The sequence below is a fragment of the Malaclemys terrapin genome, chromosome 2, assembly GCF_027887155.1.
Source record: "Malaclemys terrapin pileata isolate rMalTer1 chromosome 2, rMalTer1.hap1, whole genome shotgun sequence".
NCBI classification, from domain to species: domain Eukaryota; kingdom Metazoa; phylum Chordata; order Testudines; family Emydidae; genus Malaclemys; species Malaclemys terrapin.
The window spans coordinates 2,129,369-2,145,146 of record NC_071506.1 but is presented as its reverse complement, the minus strand read 5'-3'; the positions used below and the strand labels follow the sequence as shown (position 1 = coordinate 2,145,146).

General features: G+C 50.6%; 2 protein-coding genes across 4 annotated transcripts in view; one reads left to right on the top strand and one right to left on the bottom strand.

Annotated features, from left to right (window-relative positions):
* The window catches only part of HSF1 (heat shock transcription factor 1), a 104,529-nt gene extending 97,544 nt beyond the window's left edge, over positions 1-6,985 (bottom strand). For 2 of the 3 annotated variants that reach the window (XR_008443850.1, XM_054018490.1), the window contains exon 1: positions 6,619-6,985. Coding sequence is in view for 2 of the 3 variants with exons in the window: in XM_054018490.1 (XP_053874465.1) it covers positions 6,619-6,744 (126 nt within the window). In the remaining variant the exon portion in view is untranslated. The remainder of the gene's footprint in view (positions 1-6,618) is intronic. The other variant, XM_054018489.1, reaches the window with a different exon arrangement.
* A 321-nt stretch (positions 6,986-7,306) lies between these two features.
* BOP1 (BOP1 ribosomal biogenesis factor) overlaps positions 7,307-15,778 on the top strand; it is an 87,107-nt gene continuing 78,635 nt past the window's right edge. Inside the window, exons 1-2 of the mRNA XM_054018487.1 lie at positions 7,307-7,476; positions 10,428-10,619. Of these exons, the coding sequence (XP_053874462.1) occupies positions 7,450-7,476; positions 10,428-10,619 (219 nt within the window). The 5' untranslated portion in view covers positions 7,307-7,449. The remainder of the gene's footprint in view (positions 7,477-10,427; positions 10,620-15,778) is intronic.

Below are 15,778 nucleotides of genomic sequence, written 5' to 3'. Positions count from 1 at the left end.
TCTATCAGCCTGGGCGGACATCTGCAGCTCCGTGAACATCTCGTCCCTCGTCTTACGTTTTCTCTTTCTAATGTTCACGAGCCTCTGCGAAGGAGAAACATTTGCAGCTGGTGGAGGAGAAGGGAGAGGTGGTTAAAAAGGACACATTTTAGGGAACAATGGGTACACTCTTTCATTACAAGGTCGCATATTTCGGCTTGCAGGCAGCCATCGTAGGCCACAGTGTTTTGGCTTTTTTAACCTTCTTAACATGCGGGAAAGGTTGCAAACAGCAGCGCATTTCCCATATCAAGGATGAATTGGGTTGTCCATTTAAAATGGGGTTTCAATGTAAAAGGAGGGGGCTGCGGTTTCCCGGTTAACATGCGGCACAAACACAAGTAAACCACCCCCCCCCACACACACACACACGATTCTCTGGGATGATCACTTCACCCCTCCCCCCCACCGCGTGGTTAACAGCGGGGAACATTTCTGGTCAGAAGAGCAGGAACGGGCGCCTCTGAATGTCCCCCTTAATAAAATCACCCCATTTCAACCAGGAGAGCTTTCTGGAGATGTCCCTGGAGGATTTCCGCCCCATCCCCATACACGTTAACAGACTTGCTTGCTTTTTTTTTGTAATGTTTACAAATATTTACAAAGTTACACTCACCAGAGGTCTCCTGTGTGCCCTGAGGGTCTTGGGTGAGTTCGGGGGTTACTGGTTCCAGGTCCAGGGTCACAAACATATCCTGGCTGTTGGGGAAACCGGTTTCTCCGCTTCCTTGCTGCTGTGAGCTACCTACAGTACCTCCATCGTCATCTTCCTCGTTCCCCGAACCGTCTTCCCTGTGTGTTTCTCCAGTGAGAGAGTCATAGCACACGGTTGGGGTAGTGGTGGCTGCACCCCCTAGGATCGCATGCAGCTCCGCGTAGTAGCGGCAAGTTTGCGGCTCTGCCCCGGACCTTCCGTTTGCTTCTCTGGCTTTGTGGTAGGCTTGCCTTAGCTCCTTAATTTTCACGCGGCACTGCTGTGTGTCCCTGTTATGGCCTCGGTCCTTCATGGCCTTGGAGATCTTTTCTAATACTTTTCCATTTCTTTTACTGCTACGGAGTTCAGCTATCACTGCTTCATCTCCCCATATGGCGAGCAGATCTCGTACCTCCCGTTCGGTCCATGCTGGAGCTCTTTTGCGATCCTGGGAGGACTCCATGACGGTTACCTGTGCTGATGAGCTCTGCGTGGTCACCTGTGCTCTCCACGCTGGGCAAACAGGAAATGAAATTCAAACCTTCGCGGGTCTTTTCCTGTCTACCTGGTCAGTGCATCTGAGTTGAGAGCGCTGTCCAGAGCGGTCACAATGAAGCACTGTGGGATAGCTCCCGGAGGCCAATAACATCGAATTCCGTCCACACTACCCCAATTCCGACCCGCAAAGGCCGGTTTTATCGCTAATCCCCTCGTCGGAGGTGGTGTAAAGAAACCGGTTTAAAGGGCCCTTTAATTCGAAAGAAAGGGCCTCGTTGTGTGGACGTGTCCAGGCTTAATTCGGTTTAACGCTGCTAAAGTCGACCTAAACCCGTAGTGTAGACCAGGCCCTAGTGTAGATACAGAGTGCTTTTGCTGGTATAAGTCTCTACACTAGATCTGTTGCCCATATAAAAAAATTAAAAAAAAAAAAAAAAAAAAATCACACAGCTAAGTGAGGTTATTATACTGGCAAAAGTTTCTAATGTTGACCAGGCCTTAGATGTCCTGCAACATGTGTGGGCCAGCCTTAACTTTCACTACAAACACTGAATTTACTTTTGGAAGTAACTCTAAAGCAGCCATACAAGACGACAAAGGTATATTTAAAGTGTTTCCAAACCAGACTGAAGTGCCATGCAAAATTTTTACTGGGCTGTATCCATGGACACCCCCACCTGCCCCGGTCTAATCACCATCACCTTAAATGTATATACTTTCTTTCTACTCAAAAGCTTTGCATACGAATGAAGAGGGCTCAGTTCACTCAGCTATGAAAAGGAATCAGTTCTGGAATGGAACATAGCAGCTATTTAACCACAAAGAGTAATGACAACTATTTGAGCTTGGAAATTAAGACTATTATATCCAAGTAAAACTAGAGGGTGATTTATATTTTGAATGAGTTGGAGTTAAAGACACCAGGGTTAACGCTCACTATCTCAGGAAAAGTGGTCATTGAAAGGTTAAAGGTCTGAGCCTGAGTTTTACATCTTATCCAATAATGATCAAGCCAAACTCTTAATTTTACAGATATCAGATCACAGCACAAGGCAATGGGGCTGTTTCCTATTAATTGGACTGAGTTGGGCTGTAGTGGAGAAGGGTTGATACCAGAGGAAAGAAAACAAAATTAACTGCTATCAGAAGACAGTGAGGGCTATGACAAAGGACTCAACCCTAAGGACTACTGATAGACATCTTCTTAACTTACAACTTGTGTTTGGACCACGATTTTAAAAACTTTAGCAGTGCCAAAAGAGATGAGCAAAATTCTTAAAGCTCAAATGTTAACACATTGTTTTTGCATGTATAGTTTAAACTTCCTCCTAGGTCCTCTCCCATAACAGTCTTTCAAGCTAAGAGACGTTTAAAAAAAAAAAAAAAAAAAAAAAAAAAAAAGGACGTTGTAGTAAGAGGAGGCCCTGAGAAACCTTGGTATCAGAGGCCCAGTATGAGGCCTAAGGCCTGAGCTAAAGTAATGGTCAAGACTTCGCTAACATAAAGCAAAGTTAAGCTGTGAGCCAGAGGCAGGCCCTGCTCACAGAAGCTGGCAAGGAAAGGGCTGATGCTGCAAAAAGAGACATACCTAACAGGTACTGAACACCAGATTTCAGAACATACACTATACGGGAACATTCCACAGATAACATGGAACAGGCCGACCCATCCCAATGGCAGGGGCAAAAGGGTAAAATGATGGATAGAGTTGTTTTGATCGAACCAACATGTACAAGGTGAGAGGCGGCACCTTACTACGTAGAAGGGTTGTACCTTGCTGCGTAGAGGGGTTGCACCTCAATACATCAGGAGTGATGTGTAACTTGTTTGCACCTGTGTATAAGAATGTATCCCTGGGGTGGTGTCTTTGTCCGGCCGAGGGGGCAGTGGAAAGTCCCGCCACTGACTGAGCCGGGTCCATTGCCAAGAGGCATCTATTAGTAGTATGCCCGGTAGACTAAGTAACCTACGGAGAACTGCAATTGTGTCCAAGGTCGCAATAAACCTAGTCGACGTGACTTTGCATCTTACTAGATGCTGTGGTTATTGGGGGTTCTCGTCGGGTTTGCTGTGTCAGCTATCTGCAGAGCTGGGACCGCACACAGAGGGAACACACGCACGCAGCCGAGCGATATCAACACAGGAGAAAGCAGAGCACTACACTGGTAGCATCTGACAACAGACGTAACTTGGTTTAGCTGTCTACATAACCAAAACATCCCACTCCCAGTGGGCAGCTTAGGTAACACGAGGAACTAGAATCAACTGTTTGTTGGTGGCAGGTGGATGTATTACTTGTGATTTCTGGCAGAAGAGACTTGACTTAAAGAGAAGTATCTAAAAGGAGTCTAGATGTTACTAAAAGTACTTACTTACTAAATTTAGTAAGTAAGCTGAAGCCTAGAGAGTGCCTCACTAAACAACATGATTGGCCAATCCATACAGTTAACCACCTCCAAAGGTTACTGCTTCAGTCATGACAGCATACCACCACCAGAGATGGGAATGTAAACAAGGTCCATACCCTAATGCTGAACTTTCATTGATTTAGAGGGAACAAGTGACTTGTTTGTTAAAGTTATCACTTCTGAAGTTAGGATGTGTATCTATCTGAAACAACATATTAGCAACTAGATACCAGAACATGCAACATTGCATGTACTAGACAGTTAAACAGGAGCTGGTAACGAGCAGCTACACCTGCACAAGCTGTCTATTCCTCATGTGAAGTCAATCTTCTGTATGGCAATTTTTTTTCACATTTGTCAATATTAATAAGAGGTTTATGATTTCACTTCAAAATAAGACCTCAGTTACAATACTCCAGTTTACAGATTGAGTTTATGAATGAAACACTGAGCATTTAACTTCTAGAAAAATTCAAGAAACTTTTGTGCTTGCTCATTCTGTAAAATTAAGTACCAAATAATGAGGAAGCATCTTTCCTTTGAACGCAAGAGAAACACGTGTTGGCTGCAACAGAATTTCCTTTAAAAGACTTTATTGCACTAGTTCCTGACATTGCCACTTTTCTTCTAAAAACTCAAGTTTCCTCAGCTTGGCAGAATGCAGGGGGATACGAGCTTGCACAACTGCAACTCTCATTCTCACAAAAGGGCAGGTTTCTGCCGAGTACTCAATATGCTGGACCTATCGCACCTGTTTCATAGGTTCCAAGGCCAGAAGGGACCACCCTGATCACCTAATCACTTTAATGACTCTCAGGCCATGTCTACACTACCACTTTTGTCAGTATAACTTATGTCACTCAGAGGTGTGAAAAAACTGACAGAAGCGTCACTGTGGCCAGCGCTACGTTGGCGGGAGAGCTTCTCCCACCAACACAGCTACCGCGACTCGTGGGGTGGTTTTATTGTATTGACGGGAGAACTCTCTCCCGCCAGCATAGAGCAGCTACATAAGCAATCTTACAGGGGCGCAGCAGCATCGGTACACCTGTACTACTGTAAGCTTGCTAATGTAGACATGGCCTCACTCTTAAAAATTTACACCTTACTACCAGTCTGAATTTGTCTAGCTTCAAATTCCAGCCATTGGATCGTGTTAGACCTTTCTCTGCTAGACTGAAGAGCCCACCATTAAATATTTGTTCCCCACATAGATATTTATAGACAGTAATCAAGTTACCCTTTAAACTTCTTTGTTAATCAAAACAGACTGAGCTCCTTGAGTATTACTATAAGGCAGGTTTTCTAATCCTTTAATTACTCTCACAGCTCTTCTCTGACCCCTCTCCAATTTATCAACATCCTTTTTGAATTGAGGACTCCAGAACTGGACACAGTATTACAGCAGCAGTCACACCAGTGCCACATACAGAGATAAAATAACCTCTCTACTCGTACTACTGTTCAGGAAATACAGTCCTACAATGGTTTGTCTACACACATAAGTCGTACCAATTTAACTATAGTGGTATAGCCTGCTCTGAGTTATACCTGGGGTTCTCAAACTTCATTGCACCACGACCCTCTTCTGACAACAAACATTCCATCATGACCCCAGAATCAGGGACCGAAGCCTGAGTCTGCCCAAACCCTGCTGCCCCAGGTGGTGGTGGTGGGGGGGACCAAAGTCAAAGTCCGAATCCCACCACCCCAGGGGCCAAAGCGGAAGCTCAATGGCTTCAGCTCTGGGCGGGCGGGGGGAGGGGGCCTGTAACCTGAGCCCTGTCACTCAGGGCTGATGCCGAAGCCTGAGTCACACATCCCAGGGCTGAAGCCCTTGGGCTTGGGCCCAGGGCGGTGGGGCTCAGGCTTCCGCCCTGGGCAGCATGGCTCAGGCTTCAGCTCCGGGCCCCAGGATGTCTAACGCCAGCCCTGGTGACCCATTACAATGGGGTCCCAACCCACAGTATGAGAACCACTGATTTATACCCATATGTCGGTGCTTATACTTACTCCCGTAAAAGAAAGGGAATAACGTATACCAGTATAAGGCTCCTTACAACTGCATCAGCACTTGGAGCTGTACGGATATAATTATTTCAATTACAAAAGTTACCCCCCTAAACAAAATAGTTATACTGCTTTAAAAACTGTTTAGACAGTCCCAAGGGTCTAATGATTAAAGACCACACGAGTGCTCTTTTCACAGGTACAAGGAGTGTAAGGTCTTTTCGAAGCAAAAGAGTTGCACCAGTTTCAGTTAAAGTATTCTTTTTAAGCCAGTAGAAATTCCTGGGTATCTATTCTTGTAGCTGCTTAAGAGTGGGTTATTTTGGTTTAAACTTAGTAAGAGTGCTTACACCGCCTCGCTTACCTTTTAAAAACGTCAGTTCAACTCAAACCTTAAATTAAACCATTGCAACTTTCTCGTTTAATCAAGCTCTAAGAGAAAGCTGGGAAGATCAAATACGCTAATCAAAGCCACAGGCTCAATGTTCGGTAGTTCACCTCTATTAACGAGAACAGGCAAATATTCCCAAGGGAGCATCCCGAAAGATGCATCTTGGGCCTTAACTGATGCATCCGAAGAAGTGAGGTTTTTACTCATGAAAGCTTATGCCCAAATAAATCTGTTAGTCTTTAAGGTGCCACCAGACTCCTTGTTGTTTTTGTAGATACAGACTAACACGGCTACCCCCTGATACTTGATGCTACACTGGGCGCTCGGCTAGGGGAGGCTGTGTTGCCTGTGCCCCGTTTTCCTCCAAAATGCTTCCCGCCCTTCCCCCTCCGAGCCGCCCCAAAGATCAGCCCGGGGCGCTCGTTAGCCAGGGCTCAGAGATTACCCCTCGCAGGGCCGCCCGGGGCTCCCTTGTCCCACCGCCTCCCGGGCGCGGCATGCGGCTGTGCGGGGCCGAAGGCGGCGAGGGGCTCCGGGCCCAGCCCCCCCGGCCGCGCGCCCCGGGCCCCGCCACTCACCGGGCTCCAGCAGATGAGCGGGTCGGTGTCGGGATCCTCCACCAGGGTCCACAGCTTGGTGAGGAAGGCGGGGACGTTGCTGCCGCCGGGGCCCGCGCCCCCCGCAGCCGCCCCGGGGCCCTCCATCCCCTCGGGGCCGGGGCTCAGCGCACGGGGCCCGGCCGCGGGCCCACGAGAGGCCGGGGCTGGCCGAGGCCCAGGAGCGCCGCAGGAGGCCGCGGGGCCCAGCCGCCGAGACAGAGGCGGGGGTCCCGGCTCGCCGAGGCTGGTTAGCGCCGCCTCCCCCCGCCGCGGGGCCCGGCCGCGGCCTGCGCACTGACCCCCCCGGAGCCCAGCATGGCCGCCGCCATCTTGGGACGCCTCACGGTGACGGCCAAGCCCCCTTCTGAGCCAGCCGGGCGCATGCGCGGCCCTCCTCGCTCTCTCCACCCCGTCCCCGGCAGGCCCAGAGCTCTGCGCTTGCGCTATCTGCCTCGGGCGCGCTTCCCCCTTCCCAGGCGCAGGCTGGAGTGAGGCGCATGCGTACGGCGCGCCCAGGTAAGCGGGGGAATGATAGAAAGCGCATGCGCTGGAGCCACTGGCTCCTCTGACCTTTGACCCCGGTCCGCTTGGGACCGGACTGTTTTTCTCAGCCGTGCGGCGCAGAACGGCCTGTCCCGGGATAGCCCGCTCCCGTGGGGAGAAACCGGGAAATATTCCCGAGTACCGCGGGAGGGGGCGGGGCACCGTGACCTCTGACCTCCGCGCACGTGGTGGGAGGAGGCGCAGCAGCGCGGCGCACGCGGGACTCGTGGAGCCGCAGCTGGAGGAGCTTCCTGCCGGGAAGGAGCCATGGAGCGGGCGGGGGGGAGCCGCCGGGTGAGGCGGGGGCCCGTGCTGGGGGGAGGGGAGCGGGCGCAGGGACTCCGGGGCGGGGGGGGTCTATGGGGAGCGGGGTCAGGTGTGTTTGGGACGGGGAGGGGGGACGCGTTCTGCTCCCGGTCATGCCCAGCATGTGCTCGGTGCTGTACAACCCCCGCCCCGGTCCCTGCCCCACAGAGCTCCAGGCTTATTCAGTGAATAAACGAAAAAAGGTACCGGTGGAGAGGGGATTTTTGTGCAGCTGAAGGCAGGTCTCAGCTTCAGTCTGTTTCCTGGGAACAGCTGAGGGGCCTCAGCAGCACATCTGTATGGAAACAGATGTTTATCCAAGGTTTCAAAGGTAACCACGTAGGGTACTTCTCTGCTGTAAGCAAGGCTAGCTCACAGTTCCCATATTATAAAATCCAGCATTGCTTGAACTCCCTTTCCTGCCCTCCCTAACTCCCCAGGGTTAACCCAGGAGGCCTACGGCTGAGTATGAAAGAGCGGTTTGAATGCTGCAAGCAGGTCACCTTTCTGCAGCAGTGCCAGAGGGCCCTAGCTGCGTATGGAGTGGTGATGGGACAAGTGACCGGCTCACAGGCTATGAAAGGCTTTGATCTGAGGGTGGGGACGAGTATGTGACAGGACTCCTTGGGAGGAAGTTTCTGAGGGGAATCAGTGGGAGGGAGGCCCATAGGTAGGGATCAGGCCGCTCCTGGGCAACAAATAGGCAGCACTGAGTGGCTGAAAGGTTCCCGAAGACTGGTAACTAGAGCCCAGAGGGAGGTGATGCCAAGGGTAGATTCCAGGAGCCAGAGCTGGGGTTGGAAAGTGGTTCAGGGGCAAAGCTGTGCCCTAGCTAGGAAGAAGAAAATAAATACATTAGGAGCTAGAGAAAGATGAAGGCAAGTGTAGCCCCACTACTTAGTGGAGAACAAGAGCTAATAACGGGTGACACCAGGAAGGCTGAGGTGTTTAATGCCTATGTTGGTTCAGTCTTCACTAAACAGGTTAATAGTGACTGAATGGTTAACACAATATTAACAACAAGGGGGGAGGGAATGCAGCCATAATGGGCGGGGTGGCAAGGAAAGGACAGATTAAAAGATATCTAAATAAGCTAGATGTATTCAAGTTAGCAGGATCTGACGGAATTTGCCCTAGGGTGCTTAAGGAACCAGCTGAAAATCTAGAACCATTAGTGATCCTCTTTAAGAACTCATGAAGGACAGGTGAAGTTCCAGAGAACTAGAGAAGGGCAAACATAATACAATACCTACATTAAAAAGGGGGACAAAGAGGACCTGGGGAATTGTAGACCAGTCAGCCCAACTTTGATACCTGAAAATATACTGGAACAAACTATTAAAGAATGTTTGTAAGCACCTAGAGGATGATAAGGTGATAAATAATAGTTAATATGGATTTCTCAAGAACAAACCATGCAAAACCAACCTAATTTCCTAGAGGATGAGGGGAAGCAGTAGACACAATATATCTTGATATTTTTTTTTTTTTAGTAAGACTTTTGAGATGGTCCCACATGACAATCTCATAAACAAACTAGGGAAATGTAGTCTTCATTAAATTACTGTATGGTGGGTGCACAAATGGTTGAAAGATCATGCTCAAAGCGTAGTTATCAATGGTTTACTGTCAAACTGGGGGAATGTATCTAGTGGGGTCCTGCAGAGGTCAGCCCTGGGTGTGCTTAGGAGAGGTTGCAAACACTTTGGAGAGAAGGATTAGCATTCAAAATGACCTTGACACATTGGAGAATTGGTCTGAAATCAGCAAGATGAAATTCAATAAGTACTATACCTAGGAAGGAAAAATCAAATGCATAACTACAAAATGAGGAATAACTGGCTAGGCAGTAGTACTGCTGAAAAGGATTTGAGGGTTATAGTGGGTTTTAACTTGAATATGAGTCAATATTGTGAAGCAGTTGTGTAAAAGGATAATATCATTCTGGGGAGAATTAACAGGGCCTTCATATGTTAAATGCTGGAGATAACTGTCCCATTCTACTTGGTGCTGGTGAGGCCTCGGCCTGGAGTACTGTGTCCAGTTCTGGGCACTACACTTGAGGAAAGATGTGGAAAAATTGGAGCGAGTCCAGAGGAGAGCAACAAAAATAATAAAAGGTTTAGAAAACCTGACCTGTGAGGAGAGGTTAAAAAGCCCTGGGCATGTCTAGCCTTGAGAAAATCAGACTGCAGGGAGACCTGATCAGTCTTCAGTTATGTTAAGGGCTGTTGTAAAGAGGATGGTGATCAGTTGTTCTCCGTGGCCGCTGAAGGTAGGAAAAGTAGCAATGGCTTTTGTCTGCAGCAAGGGAGATTTAAGTTAGACATTAGGAAAAACTTTCTAACTGCTTAAATACTAGAACAGGCTTCCAAGGGAAGTTGTGGAATCCCTGTCCTGGGAGGCTTGTAAGAACAGGTTGGACAAACACCTGTCAGGGAAGGTTGAGGTGTTCTTGGCACTGCCTCAGCACAGGGGGCTGGACTAGCTGACCTGAAATCCCGTGCACGCCTGTGCTTCTACAGTTAAGGGAATTGGCATGAAGATTAACCGTGTCTCGCTTGTATTGGTGAAGCAGGCACTCTGGAGACTCCTTCTAGCAGGGAGGGACATAATCAAATTTTAGTAACTCACAGCAGCATTTCTGGGACGCCATCAAGTTTGCGAACCTTACTTGTGTCCCTCTTAGGCCTGGTCTATGCGGGTCAGTTTTACCAGCATAGCAATGTACTGCTGTAGCTATGGCAATAAAGACCCTGGCGTGGTTCTACAGAAGTTCTATCGCCAGTTCCCCGAACCGGTGTAACTCCTTTTACACTGGGGTAACTGTGCACACTGGAGGGGTTTGCTGGTATAACTGTACTAGCCAATCCTCCGAGGGTAGACAAGGGGGAGACCGTTGGGGGTTCTGTGCAGTGATGCTTGTGCTTTCCTTTCAGCTGTCCATTCCCAGTACCCAAGTGCTGGAGGAGCAAGCCCAGGAAAGCGATGACCTGACAGACAGCGAAGAGAGCGTCTACTCTGGGCTGGAGGATTCTGGAAGTGACAGCAGCACGGAGGAGGAGGCAGAGGACCAGGACAGCGGTGATGAGGGGACGCTGAAAGGCAGTTTGCTCTCAAAGAAGGCACAAGTAAGTGTGAAATGTCAGAACGTCGCCATATAATACTAGTGTCTTGTAGCTGTGCCCTGCGTTCTCTCTTAAAACGTAACTTCGCCTAGAAAGACAATTCCATGCCCAAGAAACCAGGGCTCTCCCACCACCCTCCCCCGTCAACAATTTATGGGGGTCACAGGCTGAACGATTTGCCAGGTCGGGAGACTCCTCCATGAGAAACCCTCATGGCTTCAGTTTGCAGGCTGTGGTGGTCGGGGAAGAAGGCATGTGGTTTGTGTGCGTGTGAACCAGGATAATGAGACACAGGTCATGCGGATGAATCTCTTATTATGTGGGGGGGGCACTTATTAAGCGTGTGGTTTATTGTTCTGTGTGGTGACAACATAGGACACACAGGGACACGCTTTTCAGATTTCAGGCTGGGATGATTTAGTTGGGGTTGGGACAGGGGGTGGGACTAGATGACCTCCTGAGATCTCTTTCAACCCTAATCTTCTATGGTTCTATGACTGTATCATTCAGCTGCCGTACAAAAACAGCGTGAGGACTGAGGGTTGGGGAGCAGCGGTTCTGGCAGAGGAGATGTGTGTTTATGCAGGGAGATAGCGTAAGAAGCTGGAGTGTTACTTGTGTGTTGTTAATTAAAGGAGGTCTAGGTCTCCTGTCACTTCTAGAGTGAGATACTTTGCTCTCCTATACCATCTTCCAGCTGAATGCAAATACTATCCTGGGTACAGCTCCTGTGAGCCGCTGGTATAATTCCTGGGTCACAGATTAGGAAACCGAGGCACAAGATCATGTCTAGAGTAGGAAAATAAGTAATTTACAATGAGCAAGTTAAAATTTTGTAACTGCCACATTTTAAAACACGAATCTAGTGAGGGTTTATTTAACTGTGAAACCCTGGGTACATGAGCACGCTCTGAAAGAACAGCACTGGGATGGCCACAGTGGCCAGGGTGGAACTCAGGTCTGGTCTCTGACAGGTGCTCCGGAGGAAGGTGTAAGCACCCCTCATAGGCAGGTGTGGGATAATCTGCCTCCACATTCGGTCTCTTTCGAACTCCTTGTGGTGAGATGAGTTTAAACCCTGAAGGGTGAGGTTTAATGGCTTGTTTGCCTAGCCTTGGCTAGGCCCGGGAAGGGAAGTGATTTACAAAAAGCTCACGCAGCCAATGGCAGAGGCTGGAGTAGAACCAGGGTTCTGGCCTTGGGGCATGTCCCATGAGTAAGGCTCTGTGTCTGTCACGGATTCTGTGACTTTCCGTGAGCTCAGTGACTTCTGCAGTGGCCAGTGTGGCTGACCCCAGGAGAAGTGGTGCCCCGGGGCCCTCCAGCTATGTTTTAGTCAGGGGTATTTATAGTAAAGGTCATTGTCAAGTAGTGGGTTGTGAATTTTTGTTTGTTGCCCGTGACGTGTCCATAACGCTTACTAAAAATACCTGTGACTAGATCATAGACTTGCCCATGAACCAGACTGTTCCCTGTTGTTCTACTCCTGGACCTGTCGCTCTGTGTGGGTGCAGCTGGTGTGCAGGGGTGGAGGTGAGCAGAGTACCCTCAGTAACTGAGGATTGTGAATTCAGCGCCTTCCTGTCCGAAAGCCACAGCTGGCTCCCTGCTGGACCCGTGCCAAGTTCTGACCCTCTCCTCAGCGTTTCTGTAGCCCCTCAGCTGTGCTGGCGTTTACTCCTCGTGGGTTTGACTCCACGCTGCGTCCTACTGCTGTCCTTCAGGAGCTCGCAGGCAGGCCGCTGGGAAGCAAAGCCGGGACGTACCGCTTAAGTAAAGTCAACCCCAGCATAATCCTGTGCCCGGAGTCCTCCGAGCGCCCTTTGTGCTGCCTTCTTTCCTCAGCAGCACGGCCTGTGAAGGGCTGGAGTCCGAGCAGGGAATGGGCACGTCTGAGGAGACATGGCCTTGCTTAGGGCTCCTGGCTGCGTCCCCTCTTTCGCCTCACTCCTGTTCTGAGGCAGGAGTAACTGGATGGCTGGGCAGTGGCGTTTTACTGAGGCAAGAGCCGTTTCCCCTCCCTGTCCTGCGCCTCACTTCATACTCTGCGCGTGTACGGCCGACACTGCCCTGGCGCCGGGAACAGCCTCTGATGGGCATTCTGTGGTGACTGGAGACATGGGAATGGGGGCCCCTGTCGGGGACCACTTCTGGCATGCGGAATGCCCATGCGTTGCAGGTCCGTTCGTGCAGGGGGTTCTGTGGCACAGTAGGCTGGGAGTGTTGAAATCCAGTTTATGCTACCGCTCTGCCTTCCTTTCGTGGAGGAGGGGCAGCCAAGGGGCTCCACACAAGGAAAAGCGATCAGACATGTCCGACTTGGCCAGGAATCCGATTCCTTTTTGATTTCACGTTTAAAACAAAATTCCTTACCACATTTGCAGGAATTTTCCAATGTGTGTTAAACAAGAGCCTCCTCTCCTCTCCTCAGTTCTGCGGCAAAGTCATAATACACCTCTACCCCGATATAACGCTGTCCTCGGGAGCCAAAAAATCTTACCGCATTATAGGTGAAACCGTGTTATATCGAACTTACTTTGATCCGCCGGAGCATGCAGCCCCGCCCCCCCAGAGCGCTGCTTTACCGCGTTATATCTGAATTTGTGTTATATCGGATCGCGTTATATCGGGGTAGAGGTGTACATGATTTATCATTAGCAACCAATGTGGAACAGACAGTAAACGATGAGAGGTCTTGCATTTCTCCAGCAGCTTGCCAATCCCCAAGCACGTTCTGGATACAGAGCCCATGCACAAAGATGAATGCGGCCATCTATAGAGTGGAACAGAACAGCTGTTTAACAGCATGTGACAACCTTACATAACTGAGGATCCTGTCTCGCATTAAGGGGCATTTGGGGAGGCAGAATTAAATCACTAATGTAGGAATTTCCTCCGGACCCGACTCCTCTAGAGGGAAACGGGCTCATTAATAACTGCAAGAAGTAAGTAAATAAATATAACGGGTTGTGTTCCATGCGAAGGATGCCACCTCCAGCAGCGCTGCACCTTGTAGTGACTCTGCCGTGGCACCGGTTTGGTGCTGACTCAGAAAAACTGGCCTTTTCCCCTGAAATTTCCCATGGTTGTTAGCAATGGTGCATTGTAGACAAGGAGCCAGCAACGGCCGGCATCTTAACTCCGCTGGCAGCAGGGTGAGGGTGTATTGTGGTTATGAGGTGGTGATTCAGTGAGCTGGCCTACCATAGCGCCCCTCGCTTGCTACCAGAGTTGCCCAAATTGGAGCAAGGGTAGGAAATCTGAGGGAGGCAAGGCCCAAAGGAAGAGCAACATCTATCAAATTCTCTCACTGCACCTCTGCATACCTTGGTCTCTTATCCAAACGCTAACCTGACCCTGCTTAGCATAGGAGATCTGACAGGCTTCCAGGACAGGGCAACGGGCTGGATCCTTCATGTGTGTTTGCACCAAGGCTGAAAATGGCTTTCTGACTTCAACGCAAGAGTGGGTGTGTGGCAGAGAGCTGTAGTCACACACAATCGGATACAAGTGTCAAAGGAACTATAGCTTACTGCCACTGGGTAGAAAGGCTTCGTTTTGTAGACGCTTTCCCAAGTTCCAAGGTTAAAATGAATATTTGGAAACATTGGTTGGATTCGGTGCCCTGTACTAAACCCGCCTGGTAGCTCGTGACAACGGGCCGCTCGCTCTTTCTGCAGTGGGTGTTGAAAGCTGGCTGTTGGGAGCTGTGTTTGATGGTGGGTGCCAAGTGCAGCTAGCATGGATGGGGCCTGCGTGTCCTGTCTGATCTGCCCTCTCCTCTGGCTAGTGGCTGTCCGGGTGTGTCCAGACTCCGCTCAGGTGAGAGCTGTGCTGCTAACCTGCCCAGCAGCCCACGGGCTGTCAAAGGAGCGGGATGCTGCGGGTAGGTCCTGGCCTGCGGTGCGCACCGCGTCAAATACAGCTCCTCTTGGGCACCCTCCCGGGTGGCTGAACAGTTTGGCCTTTGCCGTGGGACTAGCCAAACAGCGTCAGCGCTCACCTCAGCAACCAGGCTTGGCCTGTCGGAACAAACTAACCGGCCGGTGCTAGAGCAGGGCTCCTAAGCCACGCCAGTGTCGGAGAGCGCTCGGTTAAACCTGGCTGTTTGCCCCGGTGGGACATGTAATCTCCAGGATGCATCTCCATGGCCCTGGGTGGCAATGTAGAATCCCTTGGACCACACTCATACCTGCCTCCCCTGGCCCAGCTTGGAAACAGCCTGCTCTTCTCCTTGTTTTTCTGCTCAGGTGGTTTGCCGGGGGTCTGTTGCTGGTGCCTGAGAGGTAATGGACGAAGGGCCCAGCAAAGAACAGTAATGCTGGCGTGGAGGTGGTTGTTTTGGTACAGACGCGTGGCTCTGCACTGTGGGGCCTGGCGGGGCACGGGACCCTCTTGGGGTTTGCATGGACCCTGGTGCTACCTGATCCGGGCTGCTTTCTAGCTTCTGTCCCTGAAAGGAAGTCCCAATATCAGACAATGTACGGTGACCCGAGGTTGGGGCTTCTCTTCCCCATCTCCTGCGTTAAAGCCCTTCTGGGATAGCTTCTTCAGCTAATCGAGCACCCGGAGATCCCCAGACCCTCCCAGGGACCTCTGTCACCAGGCCAGAGTTGTTCTCCGGTTCATACAAGGAGCAAGACGCCTAGATTGCATCTTGAGTCTGAACTAGGAAGGGGATTTGGCCCTGTCAGAGCCGTGTTGGCGAGCACCTGGGAACACGGTACGGGTGGGTTGCTGTGTTGGGCAGGGGTCGAGGAAGGAGAGCAGTAAAGGGTGGGGAGAGGAATGCGCCCCACCCAGCCAGATTGTGGAAGCTGCGGGGAGGAAGGCCCAGGATGAGCGTCCCCACCACCAGGTTTTGTGGATTCTCTGAGGCTCCTGTGCATTAAAGCTCTGTGCTCGTGCTCCCACACTGGCCAGGCCCGGACGCTCTTGCAATGGGGCAGAACACAAAGTGCCAGCGCACCCTGCCAACCCACCGTGCAGGGGGAGGACGTTCGTGGGAGGTGACTAGACAGATGCTGCTGGGGAGCAAAGCTCTTCTTCTGCTCAGGAGCCATGCACCGAACTTCCTTCCCTAGTCCCCCAGCTGTCTCCCTCGAGAGCGCTGGCTCTCATTGGGCACCTCCCGGACAGCAACAGCCACTTGAGTCTGTTGG